A 21762-nucleotide genomic window follows, 5' to 3' on the forward strand; every position below is an offset into this window, starting at 1 on the left:
CTGATAGGAAGGAAAACACTGAGGCCGGAGCTGGAGGCGCCTGTTATATGTACAGGCTTACTGCGCACTGATTGGCTGCTGAGCTGCACGGTCCTGAGCATCTATTGGCTGATAGTGGACACAGGCCCCGCCTCATCCCAGCTGAGTCCGAGTGAAGCTCCGCTCTCCCCTTGTGCTTCCCTGCCCGGGAGAAAAGCCCTTTACCGGCTAACACCGGACAGCAGAGCGCGCTTCCTCCATCGCTTCTCCTGCTCCAACATCTCCACCGACCGTTTGTAGCCGTCACTAACAGAGAAGTCGGGAAAGAGCGGAGAGGAAATCCCGCGATCATCGCCGACGTCCTCCCGATCTGCACATCGCTGTGTATCCGGGGAGATAAATCTGCTGCGGGAGCTCGTTCCTCCTATTCCCGGCTCTTGTCACCATCACAGGGATCTTTACTCCAATGTCTATCGTACAGGAAGCTGATTGTACGATGTGGGGACGAGCTGGAGCTGCTGAGAGCCCAGAAGGATCACACAGGCGACGGCCTCCGCTGACTGCCCCCTCCCTGACCTGTGATATCTCTGTACCCCGTATGTGCAGAGTATTGGGGGGACACGTGTTCCACATCGGGGGCTGATTGCAATCACCTGCCTGATATCGTGTCTTACCCCGTGTGAAGCAGTGACCGCTGCGGCCTGTAATGGAGGGAAGAGCTCTGATAAGGCGACAGCTGCACATTGCGACTCTCCGGGGAGGAAACTGTGAACTATTAACGGATTTATGTGACCCCCACTATTGTGCAAAAGGGGAATATCGGGAGAAAAGCGGAGACGCAAAATCCAGCGTCTACACAGAGCACAGCTGTATATAGTATATGTAGTGCAACACATCACATCTGCACAGCCCAGATCAGCAGTGTAATAAATGTCACTGATAATAGAGGAGTGTGTACAGTATATACAGCAGTGTACAGTATATAGAGTAGTATGTACAGTATATAGAGCAGTGTATGCAGTATATAGAGCAGAGTGTACAGTATATAGAGCAGTGTACAGTATATACAGCAGTGTGTACAATATATAGAGCTGAGTATATAGAGACGTTTATACATTATATAGAGCAGTATGTACAGTATATAGGGCTGAAAGTACAGTATATACAGCAGTGTGTACAGTATATAGAGCAATGTACACATTATATAGAGCAGTATGTACAGTATATACAGCAGTGTGTACAGTATATAGAGCAGTGTGTACAGTATAGAGCAGTCTCTCCTCTCTTTCTCTCTCCTTCTCTTCTCTCTCTCTTTCTTTCTCTCTCTTTCGCTCTATCTCTCTTTACCTCTCTTTCTCTGTCTCTCTTTCCCTCTATTTCTCTCTGTCTTCTCTCTCTCTCTCTCTCTCTCTCTCTCTCTCTCTCTCAGGGAGAGATGATCAATCCTTCATGTCAGCACCTCTCCAGAATGAGGCTGGTGTACTAGATTTTCTAGGCACTGCCATCTGCGCTCGGTGCTGCTGTAATCCCTTTCATCATTATAGTTTTTCCTCTGCACGTTTCCACATCCAGCCAAGTGATCGCTGGGTCCATTATACCCATCAGCATTGGCGATACTGCAATATGTTGCAAAGGAGAAGACAGAAGTGGTGATAACCCGCCTCTGTCTTCCCTAAAGTGTCTCCGCTGTGGTGCGGGATGATATGCTATGGAAATTTAATAATCATTAATTGTGTCCTCCCAACAGGATCTGGTGCCCCATCTAATGGACATTCTATGTCATGGCACGGAAGGTTTCCCCAGGAGGGCGGTGGTGAAAGTGTTTACTAATTGGCTATGGAACGGTCACATGCAAATCTCCAAGACTCGGACACCGTGCTGTCCCAGATTCTGGAGACGACGTGCAGGGAATTGGATTGGGAGGTGAAGGTGAACGCAATGGACTTGGCAGATTCCTATATGTCCCAAACATTGGAGATGGGGCCATCCCTAACGTGCCCTTACACTATAGGGCTGCCATCTAGCAGAAGCTCAGGTTCCATCTCAGACGCTCTGGTTACCTGTGAACGAGTCGGGCTTTTCCAGGCCTTATTGACTTGTCTTTGTGACTCTGAACGGCCAGTGGCATTAAAGGCTTGTGAAATCCTTCTCGCTGTGAAGTCCAAACTGTGCAGTGGGGACACCGATCCCTCCGTACAGCATGGAAGAGACTGGCTGGAGCACACGATGAAAGAGAAGCAAATAGCAGGTGGGGAAGGTGCTGGGGACCGGCAGGAGCGCCCACCAGAATGGGCCACTGGGGTCATAAAGAAGATGGATTTGGATAACCAAAGCCACCTTATGGGTGGGGAGAAATGCACGATGCAGATTGCTACTGATGGGAAGTTTAAGGGACATTTTTGCTGCAAAAATAATGCCTTTTGTGCTGTAATTTGCAGTGAATCCCACCTGTTTTTTCCTACAGTGCCCTACTGGGACCCAGAAGCCATCCTACAGCTACTCAGTAACCAACCTGCAGCATTTAATGGGGGCACTGCCTTAACGTCTAAGGGCTACTACTCACTTGCAAGCAACTCGGATGAGTCTCGCATGTTTAAAACCCGGCTCTGCACCCGGCACTCAGATCGGAGCATGCGGCCGCATAGGAATAGATGCAGCCGCACGCTCCGCTCCTCTGTGCGGGGTGCAGTGCCGGGGTATTGCCGGTGAGTAAGGAGCCCTAAGAAGGAAGTTCTGCTTATAAGAAAGTAAATGCCTCTGGCACTATAGAGGCCGATGTAGTAGGGATTATTTTTTCTATTTTGCTATTTTGGGTTGCTGCCAGTACACTTTTCACATGACTAACAATTAAAAGAAACAAACAAAAAAAAAACGGGCGCATTCCTGTAATTTTGCATTAGGACTGGAGTCATTTAGTTAATAAATGTTTGGAGAAACAAAGTGAGAATCATGAACTTCAATTAATACAAGAGGACTATGAGACCACAAAGAATCAGGACGATCCATGGAGCAAGAGCTGGAATGAAAAGCCACTGAGCGCAGCGCGATTTGTCAAATACACACATAGAGTTTTATACAACAAACAAAGAAAAGAGGGACGGTAAAAATAAATTGTAATAGGGTAAGAAAAAGGGATCAAAGTTGAGGAAAGTGTAGGATAAGACACAGATCCAAGCAGGTTGGAGAAAGACAAGCGTACTGTTATAATACTAACCGCGTAACAGGAGAAAAGTAATATGATAGCTTTAATTGAATGACCTTAATAAGGGAAAATAAAAACATGTTAGTAAAACTCAACCTACAAGATAAGAGCTCTCAACTATATCTTGACTAAATGTTTCCCTACCGGGGTCTTGATAGACAAAAAAAACATCCAAGAGGGGAAAATCCGGTAGAATAACTTAAAATGGATCTTGATAAAAAGTACATTCGTAATTCAGTAATATTGAGGGTCATTTCTGATCTTTTTTCCCCGTTTCCATATGTAACTTCCACAGAGGATGGTGGCTCATATCTGTATGTGTGAGGGGGCCATGCATACTGCTGTGATGCCCTTACCGGACACTTACTGCACTATACCGCAAACCGCTACATCGCAGTATGTCGCACTATATGGGGGTAGAAAGGACTATTCGTAAAGATACATTACTATATAGAGGTAATTATTTCTACATGGAAGGTTCACTGCTGTGTGTGGGGATTTCTGCATTACAGGGGGCATACAGCGGTATACAGATGTGCACTGCATTGTTATATGGAGGTATACAGAATTACAGGGGTTTCCAGCACCATCTGGAGATATCACTGCACTATATGGAGTCTCCCCGAGGTGTCTGCTCTCACCGCCCGGGGCTCTGCGTCTGGTGACGGGAAATAGCAGGTGAAGCAACGGAGGGAATTAATGGTGACGAGGGAGATGGTGAGAAAACCTTGTCCGGAATAATCTGGGCATTTCTCGGTGAGTTGCTCTGTGTTCTGGGACTTCTTATTTAACCCCTTGCTGCACAGATCTCGGCATTCTGGGGTCTCGTTTATTAGTTAATTATTCTCTTGTTTATCAAATAACAGGAGACATTTGTGGTCGGTGGAGTTGATCTAGGGAAATGACGTCATTACATTACAGTGGAAGTGACGTCATTACATTTAGAAGCTGCGGGGAAATTCAACCCCCCCCTAACAGTCCTGTGTTCAGCCAATCAGCAGAGGGAGGAGCTAATGTTGCCAATGGTAACACGCTTACAGTTCCCGCTTTTTCCAGTCCTTTGTCTTCATATAACACGTGGTCCCAGGACCGATATCGGGGAATCTGCTTGTGTTGAGCGATCATTGGTCTCTTACATCCCACACAGGAATCTGCAGATTTCCAGGTTAGCGGCGCAGTATCCGCCCCGGTTTCCTCTCATGGCTATAGAGAATGATTCCGTGTTCTCCACATGCTGTGATGTGCCCGTGTGTCTGACCCGGAGACAATCAGATCTTCCCTTTCCCGTCACAATCAGTATTGTGGAGACGATATACTGGTCAGGGACGTGTCCTACAAGAGACATTTCAGGGAAGACCAATTCTGCTCTCCCAGCAGATCCCACCATGTCTCCCCATTACAGATCCGTCCTACGGCTACAGGCTACAGGAGGTCTGTGATGGGGAATGGACGATCATGTGTAGGAGATTGCTGAGAGTTCCCTGCTCAGAACATTACACTGCGGTGTCAGGATCTCACAGGTCAGGCAGTCACATTATCGCCGTCACATCCTCCTCACAGGATTCCTGCTCAGTTACTGATCGTCCTTCTGTTCTATCACTTTTCCTCCCCCGCTTCATCCAGTGTCAAGACAGGCGGCTCTCGGGCAATATATCCACATGTAGAAGCTCCGAGAATGAGGAGGGGAACAGCGAATCATAGGATAAATATCCCAATATAATCGCAGGATAAGATCCTCTAGCACCAGATGTAATCATGTATAACGGATGTCACAGATCTCACAGGGTTAATATGACAGGACTAGATAAAATCACTGCAGTGCAGAGAGCTCCGATCACAAGTCCGACTGTAAGATGCCCAAGTCCTGGTGACTCCCATCATGGCACAAATGCGGTTTCTTATATTGATCTACAAAATAAATATAACACGATTTCCAGGGATATGGGCTGTGCCGTAATATTTCCCTGATCAGATCCGTGTGGGATGAATAGGGCAACGAATATTCACAGGGAATGTGGCTGTATGAGGCAGCTGGATAGATGGACGCCCTGTGTACCGGGTACGGAGACTCCTGTGTGATGACCACGTCCTGGACACTAATGTTTCGGTTGGATGGCGCCTCTGAAGACTATTATAACCTCACCAGGATAATAATGGCCACCGATCCCGGTGTTTGGGGGCAGACAGCTGGGAGGGCAGGACCCGGTATTATCAGTGGGGCAGAGCTGCCCCCACCGGTATCCACAGCGACCGCCGCTACCAGCAGAGGGGCCGGTAATAATCCGACGGACAAAGAACAGAGATTGAGCGGGAAATTCAAAACAAGCAACGGATCTGTGATCAGCCAATGAGCGAGAGACATCCGCAGGCGCCGACCAATCCCAGATACAGGAATATCCGCCTCCATTTAACTCCTCAGTGGCCGTGTGTGTGCTGCTCCCCACTACACACTTGCTTTACAGAAGCGGCAACTTCCCCCACCCCAGACCCGGCAGCGTCACATCAGGCTCCTGGTAGAACATAAGAGACTTGTTTTACGGGCAGTGATAGGATCAGCGCGGACACCGCAGGGAATCTGCTCCTGTATAGATGGAGCGGAGTAAGAAGCCCTGACAGGGATTAACCCCTCTCCCGCCAGCCTGTCAGTGCAATTCATGACTGATAGAAGACACAATTCTAACGAGTGCAAATTACAAATCAACAGAATATTTCTGCATTTTCTTCTGCTCCAAGACAAATATCTGTTTTCACCCCTTATCTATTCTGCTCAAAGCAAACGTTTTCTATTGTGTGAGAAACTCATTTGAGCAATGGAGCGGTAATAAGCTCCGCCCTCTGCAGCTCATTGGTGGTTCTCCAAGTCTCTTCTCCGTTGGCAGCTTCAGATTCATCCAACGACAGGAGAGGAGGGCGGGGCAGCAGACTATATAAGGCGACACAACACGGTCTCTTCTACATTCGATTTTCTCTTTTTACAGTTCTCGCCATCATGTCTGGACGCGGCAAACAAGGAGGAAAGGTTCGCGCTAAAGCCAAGACCCGCTCATCCCGGGCAGGACTGCAGTTCCCAGTCGGCCGTGTGCACAGGCTTCTTCGCAAGGGCAATTACGCTGAGAGAGTCGGCGCCGGCGCTCCGGTCTATCTGGCCGCTGTGCTGGAGTATCTGACCGCCGAGATCCTGGAATTGGCCGGCAATGCTGCCCGGGACAACAAGAAGACCCGCATCATCCCCCGTCACCTGCAGCTGGCGGTGCGCAATGACGAGGAGCTGAACAGGCTGCTGGGTGGGGTGACCATTGCCCAGGGGGGCGTCCTGCCCAACATCCAGGCCGTGCTGCTGCCCAAAAAGACCGAGAGCAGCAAGGCGAGCAAGAGCAAGTGAGTGCCGCTTCTCCACGTCTGTCCACACACCCAAAGGCTCTTTTAAGAGCCCCCACATCCTCTTCCTGAGAGCTGTAATCGGCCGATGGTCCACACTAGCGTCTGCTAACACATGTGCCCCCGCGGTATCTGGAATTAGATACAACTATATACACGATCTGTGCTGCGGTCAGCAGAGGCCTGATGTCCATCCTGCCACATGTCTCCTGGTGATACCGCAGCGGCTGCTATTACCGCAGTATTCTATAATAAATGGTCCAGAGTGTGCGGCTAATACAGTAGATGACGGGAAACTCTCCCACCAGCATTAGTGGGGAAGCCGGGTTATCCTGTAACCTTCAGTGCGGCTGCTAGTAAGTTATGTCCTAACATTCCCAAACAGATGGAACTTCTAGCAGACTGCCTCTTGTTTTGGTTCTCGGTTCTCCGAGTAATGGATGCCGGGGGTTAGTCACTGTCGGCGCAGTATAGGCATCTTCTGCAATAATCTGCATGTGTAGGTTCAGCAGGAGGCTCCTCTTTCAGTCATTTAATAAATTAAATCAACTGACATGTGCCCGAAACATGCGGCCTCAGCACCGGAGCCGCTTATAGTTTGCGGACACGACCTATTCTATTACATATTGGTGTATATATGGGATCTATGTTTATCTCAGTGGCCGTCATCCATACCAGAGTCTAGTGATCAGGACGCGGTCACATAGGAGTCTACACTCCGAGGCCATTCATCAATCCAGCCGCTTTCACTATTCGCAGCCCTCCTACAACCCACACGGATCTGAGCAGGAAGATACAAGGTGTCAGAATCTCCTTTTACTCAACACCAGGACTTGGATGTCTGCTCCGTAGTATCAGCAGAATACGGTAGAACTGTGCACAAATTACTATGAACGGCCCAGTGCGGATATATCCCTGTTCTCGATCATTAGAACCGCATCAACCAGCTTCAGAAGGAACAGACAGAACGTCTTAGGGCTCATTTCCACATGCGAGTCACACGTCCGTATCTCGCATGTGGAAACCAAGCTGTGGAGCCGGCACTTGTGAGCGGAGCGTGCGGCCGCATAGGAACACATGGAGCTGCACGCTCTGCTCCAAAGTGCCGGCGCCAGAGCTTGGTTTCCACATGCGAGATACGGACGTGTGACTCGCATGTGGAAATGAGCCCTTAGGCCGGCGTCACACTGGCGAGTTTTACGGACGCAAGAGCGCAGAAACTACGTCCGTAAAACTCGCATAACATACGGCACAATTATTCTCAATGGGGCTGCTCCTATTAGCCGTATATTACGGTTCAGTATTATACGGCTTTCTACGGCCGTACAAAATCGCAGCATGCTGCGTTTGTCAGCGTACTGCGCAAAAAAATCGCCAATGAAAGTCTATGGGGGCGTGAAAAATACGGATTCCACACTGACCAGCAGTGTGACTTGCGAGAAATACGCAGCGGTGTTAGTGAAAAGTCGGTAATTCAATTGCCGGCTTTTAATTTCTCCTGCACAAACCCGACAGGATATGAGACATGGTTTACATACAGTAAACCATCTCATATCCCCTTTTTTTTTGCATATTCCACATTACTAATGTTAGTAGTGTGTATGTGCAAAATTTCAGCGCTGTAGCTGCTGAAATAAAGGGTTAAATGGCGGAAAAAATTGGCGTGGGCTCCCGCGCAATTTTCTCCGCCAGAATGGTAAAGCCAGTGACTGAGGGCAGATATTAATAGCCAGGAGAGGGTCCATGGTTATTGGCCCCCCCTGGCTAAAAACATCTGCCCCCAGCCACCCCAGAAAAGTCACTGTGGTGCCGGTCTGGCGGCCATTACCTGTCACTGCAGAGCAGGGAGCTGCATGTAACCAGACCCCCGGCGGCTCCAGCTACAGAGAAGATGGGAAAACTGAAATACACGATAATTATATAACCACCCACCACAAATGTGATCTGTAGCGATGGGGGGAGGGATCTGCTCCGATCAGTGTCAAGCAGAATAGATTCACATAAAGGCGCCATCACCGATCTGGGGGACAAATGAGGTTATTAATAGAAACTAAACGCAGAGATCTCCGATCAGAACAAGAGAACAACCTAAAGCCGCAAGACTGCAGAGGCGGCACTAGGACCCCATTTACCCCTGCTGTACAGAAACCGCGCCTCCACCGCCACAGACCCGGGCTGTGCTCTGTACACACTTTACCCTGTCCTTATAAAACGTCAGTTATGTAATAGATGTCGCACACTTGGACTAGGTGAGAATAGAGAAGGGGCGGAGCGGTCACTGGAATATCGCGGATCACCTACAATATCGGAAACAGCAGCCGCCGTCTATTACCGGTTGCGACCGCGCTCCGTATATGGAGAATACGCGCAGAAAAGGGACCGTTCAGGACTCGGCTCATTTGTGGGAGGATTTGGTGGCTCTGAAAAGAGCCTTTGTGGTACAGGCAGGTGTGGAGGACAGATCTAAGCTCTCTCCCCACGGAGAGCATTTGAGTTTAGCATCCTGGGACCACGCGTTATATGAAGACACAGAACAGAAGAAGCCACTGAGCGGGAACTGCCACATTGTAACCAACATTAGCCCCTCCCCTCCCTCTGCTGATTGGCTGAGCACAGAACTGTTAGGGAATTTGAATTTCCCGCTCATCGTCGTCTCCGCAGCTTCTAAATGTCATTATGTAACTTCTTCCTCTGTAAATCTGTAGATCATTGTCCCTAAAATACATTTTTTTTAATTCTATTTTCTAACTTTTGACAAACTACAATGAAAGGAAAAATCTAAATAACCAACAGATCTAGCAGCGGCGCCGAGATGAGAAGAATAGAGAGGTGGGAAAAGAAGAGGACAATAAGCGGGAAATTCAAAATCGCCAACCGTTCTGTGCTCAACCAATCAGAGACGAAAGGGAGGAGCTTTACTGCTAATTTAGTACTAGACATCTCGCCCTGGAAGCGCGTCATCTCTGCAGTTCTCTCTCTGGTCCATTCCTCCTCCATATAAAGAAGGAGTCCGTGCGGCTCAGGAATCAGTTTTTGTTCACTGTAGAAGATGTCTGGTCGCGGCAAAGGAGGAAAAGGTCTCGGGAAGGGCGGCGCCAAGCGGCACAGGAAGGTGCTCCGTGATAACATCCAGGGCATCACCAAGCCTGCCATCCGCCGTCTAGCTCGCAGAGGAGGCGTCAAGCGCATCTCCGGCCTCATCTATGAGGAGACTCGCGGTGTCCTGAAAGTCTTCCTGGAGAACGTGATCCGTGACGCCGTCACCTACACCGAGCACGCCAAGAGGAAGACCGTCACCGCCATGGACGTGGTGTACGCGCTCAAGCGCCAGGGCCGCACTCTCTACGGCTTCGGAGGTTAATTGTGTTCTCTTCTGTCCTGACAACCCAAAGGCTCTTTTCAGAGCCACCCACATCTTCTTGAAAGGCTGCAATTTCCTATTCCTGCTGCCGAGACGTTCACACTATCAGTATTTGTAAGTCAAAACCAGGAGTGGAGCAATCAGAGGAAAAGTATAATAGAAGCACGTCACCCACTCCTGGTTTTGGCTTATAAATAATGATGTGAAATACTGACCGAATACTGAACGTGTGATCGTTGACTAAGGTGCGGAAACGACCCGATTAGTGAAGATCCTGCTACCAATATGTGGGAAGAGGGGCAGGTAATAATCAGCGCTGACACCGCAGGGAATCTGTATAGAATATAAGCTCGGCCGTGATGGCCCTGCAGGAGGCCAATCTGGTGGGGCTGTTCGTGGACACCATCTTTATACGCTGTACATTTTAAGACGTTCTGTCTGTTCCTTCTGAAGCTGGTTGATGCTGTTCTAATGATCGAGAACAGGGATATATCCGCACTGGGCCGTTCATAGTAATTTGTGCACAGCTCTACCGTATTCTGCTGATACTACGGAGCAGACATCCAAGTCCTGGTGTTGAGTAAAAGGAGATTCTGACACCTTGTATCTTCCTGCTCAGATCCGTGTGGGTTGTAGGAGGGCTGCGAATAGTGAAAGCGGCTGGATTGATGAATGGCCTCGGAGTGTAGACTCCTATGTGACCGCGTCCTGATCACTAGACTCTGGTATGGATGGCGGCCACTGAGATAAACATAGATCCCATATATACACCAATATGTAATAGAATAGGTCGTGTCCGCAAACTATAAGCGGCTCCGGTGCTGAGGCCGCATGTTTCGGGTACATGTCAGTTGATTTAATTTATTAAATGACTGAAAGAGGAGCCTCCTGCTGAACCTGCACATGCAGATTATTGCAGAAGATGCCTATACTGCGCCGACAGTGACTAACCCCCGGCATCCATTACTCGGAGAACCGAGAACCAAAACAAGAGGCAGTCTGCTAGAAGTTCCATCTGTTTGGGAATGTTAGGACATAACTTACTAGCAGCCGCACTGAAGGTTACATGATAACCCGGCTTCCCCACTAATGCTGGTGGGAGAGTTTCCCGTCATCTACTGTATTAGCCGCACACTCTGGACCATTTATTATAGAATACTGCGGTAATAGCAGCCGCTGCGGTATCACCAGGAGACATGTGGCAGGATGGACATCAGGCCTCTGCTGACCGCAGCACAGATCGTGTATATAGTTGTATCTAATTCCAGATACCGCGGGGGCACATGTGTTAGCAGACGCTAGTGTGGACCATCGGCCGATTACAGCTCTCAGGAAGAGGATGTGGGGGCTCTTAAAAGAGCCTTTGGGTGTGTGGACAGACGTGGAGAAGCGGCACTCACTTGCTCTTGCTCGCCTTGCTGCTCTCGGTCTTTTTGGGCAGCAGCACGGCCTGGATGTTGGGCAGGACGCCCCCCTGGGCAATGGTCACCCCACCCAGCAGCCTGTTCAGCTCCTCGTCATTGCGCACAGCCAGCTGCAGGTGACGGGGGATGATGCGGGTCTTCTTGTTGTCCCGGGCAGCATTGCCGGCCAATTCCAGGATCTCGGCGGTCAGATACTCCAGCACAGCGGCCAGATAGACCGGAGCGCCGGCGCCGACTCTCTCGGCGTAGTTGCCCTTGCGAAGAAGCCTGTGCACACGGCCGACTGGGAACTGCAGTCCTGCCCGGGATGAGCGGGTCTTGGCTTTAGCACGAACCTTTCCTCCTTGTTTGCCGCGTCCAGACATGATGGCGAGAACTGTAAAAAGAGAAAATCGAATGTAGAAGAGACCGTGTTGTGTCGCCTTATATAGTCTGCTGCCCCGCCCTCCTCTCCTGTCGTTGGATGAATCTGAAGCTGCCAATGGAGAAGAGACTTGGAGAACCACCAATGAGCTGCAGAGGGCGGAGCTTATTACCGCTCCATTGCTCAAATGAGTTTCTCACACAATAGAAAACGTTTGCTTTGAGCAGAATAGATAAGGGGTGAAAACAGATATTTGTCTTGGAGCAGAAGAAAATGCAGAAATATTCTGTTGATTTGTAATTTGCACTCGTTAGAATTGTGTCTTCTATCAGTCATGAATTGCACTGACAGGCTGGCGGGAGAGGGGTTAATCCCTGTCAGGGCTTCTTACTCCGCTCCATCTATACAGGAGCAGATTCCCTGCGGTGTCCGCGCTGATCCTATCACTGCCCGTAAAACAAGTCTCTTATGTTCTACCAGGAGCCTGATGTGACGCTGCCGGGTCTGGGGTGGGGGAAGTCGCCGCTTCTGTAAAGCAAGTGTGTAGTGGGGAGCAGCACACACACGGCCACTGAGGAGTTAAATGGAGGCGGATATTCCTGTATCTGGGATTGGTCGGCGCCTGCGGATGTCTCTCGCTCATTGGCTGATCACAGATCCGTTGCTTGTTTTGAATTTCCCGCTCAATCTCTGTTCTTTGTCCGTCGGATTATTACCGGCCCCTCTGCTGGTAGCGGCGGTCGCTGTGGATACCGGTGGGGGCAGCTCTGCCCCACTGATAATACCGGGTCCTGCCTTCCCAGCTGTCTGCCCCCAAACACCGGGATCGGTGGCCATTATTATCCTGGTGAGGTTATAATAGTCCTCAGAGGCGCCATCCATCCAAACATTAGTGTCCAGGACGTGGTCATCACACAGGAGTCTCCGTACCCGGTACACAGGCCGTCCATCTATCCAGCTGCCTCATACAGCCACATTCCCTGTGAATATTCGTTGCCCTGTTCATCTCACACGGATCTGATCAGGGAAATATTACGGCACAGCCCATATCCCTGGAAATCGTGTTATATTTATTTTGTAGATCAATATAAGAAACAGCATTTGTGCCAGGATGGGAGTCACCAGGACTTGGGCATCTTACAGTCAGACCTGTGATCGGAGCTCTCTGCACTGCAGTGATTTTATCTAGTCCTGTCATATTAACCCTGTGAGATCTGTGACATCCGTTATACATGATTACATCTGGTGCTAGAGGATCTTATCCTGCGATTATATTGGGATATGTATCCTATGATTCGCTGTTCCCCTCCTCATTCTCGGAGCTTCTACATGTGGATATATTGCCCGAGAGCCGCCTGTCCTGACACTGGATGAAGCGGGGGAGGAAAAGTGATAGAACAGAAGGACGATCAGTAACTGAGCAGGAATCCTGTGAGGAGGATGTGACGGCCGATAATGTAACTGCCTGACCTGTGAGATCCTGACACCACAGTGTAATGTTCTGAGCAGGGAACTCTCAGCAATCTCCTACACATGATCGTCCATTCCCCATCACAGACCTCCTGCCTGTAGCCGTAGGACGGATCTGTAATGGGGAGACATGGTGGGATCTGCTGGGAGAGCAGAATTGGTCTTCCCTGAAATGTCTCTTGTAGGATACGTCCCTGACCAGTATATCGTCTCCACAATACTGATTGTGACGGGAAAGGGGAGATCTGATCGTCTCCAGGTCAGACACACGGGCACATCACAGCATGTGGAGAACACGGAATCATTCTCTATAGCCATGAGAGGAAACCGGGGCGGATACTGCGCCGCTAACCTGGAAATCTGCAGATTCCTGTGTGGGATGTAAGAGACCAATGATCGCTCAACACAAGCAGATTCCCCGATGTCGGTCCTGGGACCACGTGTTATATGAAGACAAAGGACTGGAAAAAGCGGGAACTGTAAGCGTGTTACCATTGGCAACATTAGCTCCTCCCTCTGCTGATTGGCTGAACACAGGACTGTTAGGGGGGGGTTGAATTTCCCCGCAGCTTCTAAATGTAATGACGTCACTTCCACTGTAATGTAATGACGTCATTTCCCTAGATCAACTCCACCGACCACAAATGTCTCCTGTTATTTGATAAACAAGAGAATAATTAACTAATAAACGAGACCCCAGAATGCCGAGATCTGTGCAGCAAGGGGTTAAATAAGAAGTCCCAGAACACAGAGCAACTCACCGAGAAATGCCCAGATTATTCCGGACAAGGTTTTCTCACCATCTCCCTCGTCACCATTAATTCCCTCCGTTGCTTCACCTGCTATTTCCCGTCACCAGACGCAGAGCCCCGGGCGGTGAGAGCAGACACCTCGGGGAGACTCCATATAGTGCAGTGATATCTCCAGATGGTGCTGGAAACCCCTGTAATTCTGTATACCTCCATATAACAATGCAGTGCACATCTGTATACCGCTGTATGCCCCCTGTAATGCAGAAATCCCCACACACAGCAGTAAACCTTCCATGTAGAAATAATTACCTCTATATAGTAATGTATCTTTACGAATAGTCCTTTCTACCCCCATATAGTGCGACATACTGCGATGTAGCGGTTTGCGGTATAGTGCAGTAAGTGTCCGGTAAGGGCATCACAGCAGTATGCATGGCCCCCTCACACATACAGATATGAGCCACCATCCTCTGTGGAAGTTACATATGGAAACGGGGAAAAAAGATCAGAAATGACCCTCAATATTACTGAATTACGAATGTACTTTTTATCAAGATCCATTTTAAGTTATTCTACCGGATTTTCCCCTCTTGGATGGTTTTGTCTATCAAGACCCCGGTAGGGAAACATTTAGTCAAGATATAGTTGAGAGCTCTTATCTTGTAGGTTGAGTTTTACTAACATGTTTTTATTTTCCCTTATTAAGGTCATTCAATTAAAGCTATCATATTACTTTTCTCCTGTTACGCGGTTAGTATTCTAACAGTACGCTTGTCTTTCTCCAACCTGCTTGGATCTGTGTCTTATCCTACACTTTCCTCAACTTTGATCCCTTTTTCTTACCCTATTAAAATTTATTTTTACCGTCCCTCTTTTCTTTGTTTGTTGTATAAAACTCTATGTGTGTATTTGACAAATCGCCCTGCGCTCAGTGGCTTTTCATTCCAGCTCTTGCTCCATGGATCGTCCTGATTCTTTGTGGTCTCATAGTCCTCTTGTATTAATTGAAGTTCATGATTCTCACTTTGTTTCTCCAAACATTTATTAACTAAATGACTCCAGTCCTAATGCAAAATTACAGGAATGCGCCCGTTTTTTTTTTGTTTTTTTTTGTTTGTTTCTTTTAATTGTTAGTCATGTGAAAAGTGTACTGGCAGCAACCCAAAATAGAAAAATAATCCCTACTACATCGGCCTCTATAGTGCCAGAGGCATTTACTTTCTTATAAGCAGAACTTCCTTCTTAGGGCTCCTTACTCACCGGCAATACCCCGGCACTGCACCCCGCACAGAGGAGCGGAGCGTGCGGCTGCATCTATTCCTATGCGGCCGCATGCTCCGATCTGAGTGCCGGGTGCAGAGCCGGGTTTTAAACATGCGAGACTCATCCGAGTTGCTTGCAAGTGAGTAGTAGCCCTTAGATGTTAAGGCAGTGCCCCCATTAAATGCTGCAGGTTTGTTACTGAGTAGCTGTAGGATGGCTTCTGGGTCCCAGTAGGGCACTGTAGGAAAAAAACAGGTGGGATTCACTGCAAATTACAGCACAAAAGGCATTATTTTTGCAGCAAAAATGTCCCTTAAACTTCCCATCAGTAGCAATCTGCATCGTGCATTTCTCCCCACCCATAAGGTGGCTTTGGTTATCCAAATCCATCTTCTTTATGACCCCAGTGGCCCATTCTGGTGGGCGCTCCTGCCGGTCCCCAGCACCTTCCCCACCTGCTATTTGCTTCTCTTTCATCGTGTGCTCCAGCCAGTCTCTTCCATGCTGTACGGAGGAATCGGGGTCCCCACTGCACAGTTTGGACTTCACAGCGAGAAGGATTTCACAAGCCTTTAATGCCACTGGCCGTTCAGAGTCACAAAGACAAGTCAATAAGGCCTGGAAAAGCCCGACTCGTTCACATTTAACCAGAGCGTCTGAGATGGAACCTGAGCTTCTGCTAGATGGCAGCCCTATAGTGTAAGGGCACGTTAGGGATGGCCCCATCTCCAATGTTTGGGACATATAGGAATCTGCCAGGTCCATTGCGTTCACCTTCACCTCCCAATCAAATTCCCTGCACGTCGTCTCCTGAATCTGGGACAGCACGGTGTCCGAGTCTTGGAGTTTTTGCATGTGACCGTTCCATAGCCAATTAGTAAACACCTTCACCACCGCCCTCCTGGGGAAACCTTCCGTGCCATGACATAGAATGTCCATTAGATGGGGCACCAGATCCTGTTGGGAGGACACAATTAATGATTATTAAATTTCCATAGCATATCATCCCGCACCACAGCGGAGACACTTTAGGGAAGACAGAGGCGGGTTATCACCACTTCTGTCTTCTCCTTTGCAACATATTGAAGTATCGCCAATGCTGATGGGTATAATGGACCCAGCGATCACTTGGCTGGATGTGGAAACGTGCAGAGGAAAAACTATAATGATGAAAGGGATTACAGCAGCACCGAGCGCAGATGGCAGTGCCTAGAAAATCTAGTACACCAGCCTCATTCTGGAGAGGTGCTGACATGAAGGATTGATCATCTCTCTCTGAGAGAGAGAAATAGAAAGAGAGAGAAAGAAAGAGAGAGAACGAGATAAAGAAAGAGACAAGGAGAGAGAGAAAAATAAAGAGAGAAAGAGAGAGAAGAAAGAGTGAGAGAGAAAGAAATGAAGAAAGTAAGAGAGATAGAGATAGATAGAAAGAGAGAAAGGAGAGAGAAAGATTAAAAGAGAGGAGAGAGAAAGAGAAAAACGAGGATGATGAAAGGGATTACAGCAGCACCCCAAGTGCAGATGGCGGTGCCTAGAAAAACTAGTACATCAGCCTCATTCTGGAGAGGTGCTGACATGAAGGATTGATCATCTCTCCCTGAGAGAGAGAGAGAGAGAGAGAGAGAGAGAGAGAGAGAGAGAGAGAAAGACAGAGAGAAATAGAGGGAAAGAGAGACAGAGAAAGAGAGGTAAAGAGAGAAATAGAGCGAAAGAGAGAGAAAGAAAGAGAGAGAGAAGAGAGAAAGGAGAAAGAATGAAAGAGGAGACAGAAATAGAGAGAGGGAAAGAAAGATAAAGAGAGATAGAGAAAGGAGAAGAGAAGGAGAGAGAAAGAGAGGAGAGACTGCTCTATACTGTACACACTGCTCTATATACTGTACACACTGCTGTATATACTGTACATACTGTACATACTGCTCTATATAATGTGTACACTGCTCTATATACTGTACACACTGCTGTATATACTGTACTTTCAGCCCTATATACTGTACATACTGCTCTATATAATGTATAAACGTCTCTATATACTCAGCTCTATATATTGTACACACTGCTGTATATACTGTACACTGCTCTATATACTGTACACTCTGCTCTATATACTGCATACACTGCTCTATATACTGTACATACTACTCTATATACTGTACACTGCTGTATATACTGTACACTCTCCTCTATTACACTGGCCAACAGTGAAAATGTTTCTGAAATGAAAATAGCTGGTTTGTAATAATTTTAGCATCCTAAAAACGAATATGTTACTTAAAAATCATTATTAGCTCTTGTTGCTGAGATACAGGTCATTTAAGATTATTATGCAGGAAAATAGGGAAATTTTGAATTTTCAACAAATGTGTATTGGTAAACCTGATTACAGACCTGTTGAACCAATGTCAGCCATTTTATTCATTGTGTCTGCATAGTTTGTACTAATTGAAGTCTCTTTCTCTTGTTGCAGTAATTTTGTGGAGAGAATTTACACTTTGAAAATGCCTCGTAAATGTGCAAATATTGTTAACAATTTTTGTTACGTGTGTGGTTATGTGACATTTGCCAACCAAAGAAGACCAATTACTCCACTTGTGAAGACTGCTTACCATCATTACTTTGCTTATACGTGGCACTTAAATACGTGGCACTTATATACGTTGCATTTTGAGACCTATCATTTTTCCACATTTTGGTCCACAGAGTCATGTGAGGTCTTGTTTTTTGCGGGACGAGTTGACGTTTTTATTGGTAACATTTTCGGACACGTGACCATTTTTTATCACTTTTTATTCCGATTTTTGTGAGGCAGAATAACCAAAAACCAGCTATTCATGAATTTCTTTATACCGTTCTGCGTTTGGTAAAATTGATAAAGCAGTTTTATTCGTCGGGTCAGTACGATTACAGCGATACCTCATTTATATCATTTTTTAATGTTTTGGCGCTTTTATACGATAAAAACTATTTTATAGAAAAAATAATTATTTTGGCATCGCTTTATTCTGAGGACTATAACTTTTTTATTTTTTTGCTGATGATGCTGTATGGCGGCTCGTTTTTTGCGGGACAAGATGACGTTTTCAGCGGTACCATGGTTATTTATATCCATCTTTTTGATCGCGTGTTATTCCACTTTTTGTTCGGCGGTATGGTAATAAAGCGTTGTTTTTTGCCTCGTTTTTTTGTTTTTTTTCTTACGGTGTTTACTGAAGGGGTTAACTAGTGGGACAGTTTTATAGGTTGGGTCGTTACGGACGCGGCGATACTAAATATGTGTACTGTACTGTGCAATTTATACTCTTGTAATGAATTCTTATCGCTACCTACAGCACATACTTCCATGGCGTGTATCTAAAAAACGAGAGCTAATTAAACAATTCTGTGGGTATATTTGAGTTTCTCGACCCAAAATTAGTAATATTTGCCTATTTTCATCAAAGAAACATAAAAAAAGTTGTTTTTTGTTGGCCTGTGTTATCAGTGACACTTATTACACTGCGGATCTGGGCTGTGCAGATGTGATGTGTTGCACTATATATACTATATACAGCTGTGCTCTGTGTAGACGCTGGATTTTGCGTCTCCGCCTTTCTCCCGATATTCCCCTTTTGCACAATAGTGGGGGTCACATAAATCCGTTAATATTTCACAGTTTCCTCCGCGGAGAGTCGCACTGTGAAGCTGTCGCCTTATCAGAGCTCTTCCCTCCATTACAGGCCGCAGCGGTCACAGCTTCACACGGGGTAAGACACGATATCAGGCAGGTGATTGCAATCAGCCCCCGATGTGGATCATCTATTGATGTGGAACACAACCCCCCCCCCCCCCCCCCCAATACTCTGCACATACGGGGTACAGTGATATCACAGGTCAGGGAGGGGGCAGTCAGCGGAGGCCGTCGCCTGTGTTACCCTTCTGGCAAATCCCATAGTGAATGAATGAGGCCGAACGCAATGTTGCTGTAGTGAGTGACCCGTTACGCGGCAGATGCAGAAAAACTGCAAGATCTGCTGCAAAAGGCGACTTTCACATCAGCGATTCTTGCTAAAGTCACTGCCGATAGTGTCATACTCACCAAAGGGGGAGGCAGCACGACGCCCGGTGTCGGGTCGGACGATCCGCTCTTGTATAGTGATCACCCCCTGGAGTCCCTGATTAGTGGCGCAGTATCCGCAGAAGCGGCGCTGGACATAGCGGGGAGCCGGTACACGGACTGATCGGTGGCCCCATCCTACTCGCAGGTGATTTGTTGCTTCGGACATTCCCGCTCCGTTACTGCCGGTGCTCACCAGTTGTTTCTAGTTGGGGAAATGTCGCAGCGATCAGTCCTGGGCTCTGCACAGACAATCTGGTCAGCTGAGAGAGATCCGGGTGAGGAGCACAGGGGAGAGGCCGAGATCCGATCACTGCTCCTCTGCCGCTTGCAATAGGTGGCGTCCTCCGATCACTTGCGACAGTGAGAACATCAGTGAGAGAATCGCACCGACCGAGAGCAATAAAGTCACAACCGGCAGCAAAGTTATCAGGTTGATCACAGGATCTACCAAGGTAAAAGCTCCTATATGGAAGAATGCAGCACTATAGGGGGGCATACATCACTATGCATGGGTAAAAACGAGACATGGGGGTTTCCAGCGCTCTATTGAGGGTATGCAGTGCAACATGGTGTGTGTAGCACTATAAGGGGAGTATATAGCACATATGGACGGGGGTTACAGTGCTACATGCGATACACAGCATTATGTGTAAGGTATACAGCACCGTCTGGAGTTTATACAGTGCAATATGGAGTTGTAAAGCACTATATGAGGGTATACATTGCTATATGGGCATACATCGCACTATATGATGGTATACATTGCTATATGGGCATACATCGCACCATACGGGGGTACGCAGCAGTATATGGGGATTTACAGCACAGTCTGATGGAGGGGAGATTTATTTATGGAATAACCAATGAACTTCAGAGGGCGGAGCTTCTGATGTTGATCACCTGATTTTCTCACCCAATAGCACAGCGATCTGTCATCAGTGCTCATTTGCATGGACTGGCTATAAATGCTGCTGCTCTGGGAGAGTCAGGATCATTTTCCTCTCACTTGTGACAAGAACTATTTGCTTTCATTATGGCTGATCCCAAATCTGCCCCAGCGCCCAAGAAAGGCTCCAAAAAAGCCGTGACCAAGACCCAGAAGAAGGACGGCAAGAAGCGGAGGAAGAGCAGGAAGGAGAGCTACGCCATCTACGTGTACAAGGTGCTGAAGCAGGTCCACCCCGACACCGGCATCTCCTCCAAGGCCATGGGCATCATGAACTCCTTCGTCAACGACATCTTCGAGCGCATCGCAGGGGAAGCCTCCCGCCTGGCTCACTACAACAAGCGCTCCACCATCACCTCCCGGGAGATCCAGACCGCCGTGCGCCTGCTGCTGCCCGGAGAGCTGGCCAAGCACGCCGTGTCCGAGGGCACCAAGGCCGTCACCAAGTACACCAGCGCCAAGTGATCGGCTCCTTCCTCTGCTCCTCACCCCAAAGGCTCTTCTAAGAGCCACCCCCACACCCTCACTAGAAGAGCTGCTTCTCCGCTGCCTCGTTAGGTTTTGTTCCGTCCTCATCTGGAGATGTGTCCTAGTGAGATGTAGATCGTGCGCGGTATTTGGCGTCCTGCTCCTCACTGATCTGCGGCCTTTCTAGCACACAGGTGTCTGGTTCCCGGGTTAGTAGCGCAGTAGTTGTTCCCTATAAGACCAGCTGCGGGGAGGGAGCGGGATGTGATTGGTTTCACCGAGCACAGGAGGTGGCTGCCGGCTCAAGCTCCGGTCTTAAGGTACCTTCACACGAAACGACTTTACAACGAGAACGACAACGATCCGTGACGTTGCAGCGTCCTGGATAGCGATATCGTTGTTTGACACGCAGCGTCAAATGAATTCATTTATTAGAGCAGATCGGGGAGCGCTGTATGTATCAAGTCCCCGAGCAGCTCCATCCCCAGAAGAGTCTCATACAGAATCATAGAGAAAAGACTCGGCTCCATCTAATCCGGTTACAACCTCACCAGAATAATAATGGCGACCGATCAGGAGAACAATCCCCGTGTTTGGGGGCATGACAGAAACCTAACAGATTTATGGGGGATATATCCGCACACTGCCTCCCAGAGACCCCTCTATGCGCACAGTACAAGCCCCGATGTGATGCGGTTACTACAGTGCTGCCGTGAGGTGAATGTGTTGATTCTGCTGCATATTATACTGAACAGGGGGCAGCGAATATTCACAGGGAATGTGGCTGTATGAGGCGGCTGGATAGATGGACGCCCTGTGTACCGGGTACGGAGACTCCTGTGTGATGACCACGTCCTGGACACTAATGTTTCGGATGGATGGCGCCTCTGAAGACTATTATAACCTCACCAGAATAATAATGGCAACCGATAAGAAAACCCATCCCCGTGTTTGGGGGCAGACAGCTGGGAGGGCAGGACCCGGTATTATCAGCGGGGTAGAGCTGCCCCCACCGGTATACACAGCGACCGCCGCTACCAGCAGAGGGGCCGGTAATAATCC

At 48.2% G+C, this 21762-nt stretch overlaps 2 protein-coding genes across 2 annotated transcripts; one reads left to right on the forward strand and one right to left on the reverse strand.

The window, feature by feature from the left end:
- The first annotated feature begins 6150 nt into the window (after positions 1-6150).
- Positions 6151-6615, forward strand: LOC143784876 (histone H2A type 1). The gene has a single exon (XM_077273504.1). It carries the CDS (start codon positions 6171-6173, stop codon positions 6561-6563), a length of 393 nt encoding a protein of 130 aa, XP_077129619.1. The 5' UTR covers positions 6151-6170; the 3' UTR covers positions 6564-6615.
- Positions 6616-10878: 4263 nt separating this feature from the next.
- LOC143784877 (histone H2A type 1) lies at positions 10879-11720 on the reverse strand. The gene has a single exon (XM_077273505.1). The coding sequence runs from the start codon at positions 11707-11709 to the stop codon at positions 11317-11319; it is 393 nt and encodes a 130-aa protein (XP_077129620.1). The 5' UTR covers positions 11710-11720; the 3' UTR covers positions 10879-11316.
- Positions 11721-21762: the final 10042 nt, after the last annotated feature.

The sequence above is a fragment of the Ranitomeya variabilis genome, chromosome 7 (genome assembly GCF_051348905.1).
Source record: "Ranitomeya variabilis isolate aRanVar5 chromosome 7, aRanVar5.hap1, whole genome shotgun sequence".
In the NCBI taxonomy this organism is placed as follows: domain Eukaryota; kingdom Metazoa; phylum Chordata; class Amphibia; order Anura; family Dendrobatidae; genus Ranitomeya; species Ranitomeya variabilis.

Excerpts from the sequence above, each read along its gene's own strand:
- LOC143784876 (XM_077273504.1), top strand. The coding sequence starts at position 6,171 with ATGTCTGGACGCGGCAAACAAGGAGGAAAGGTTCGCGCTAAAGCCAAG.
- LOC143784877 (XM_077273505.1), bottom strand. The coding sequence starts at position 11,709 with ATGTCTGGACGCGGCAAACAAGGAGGAAAGGTTCGTGCTAAAGCCAAG.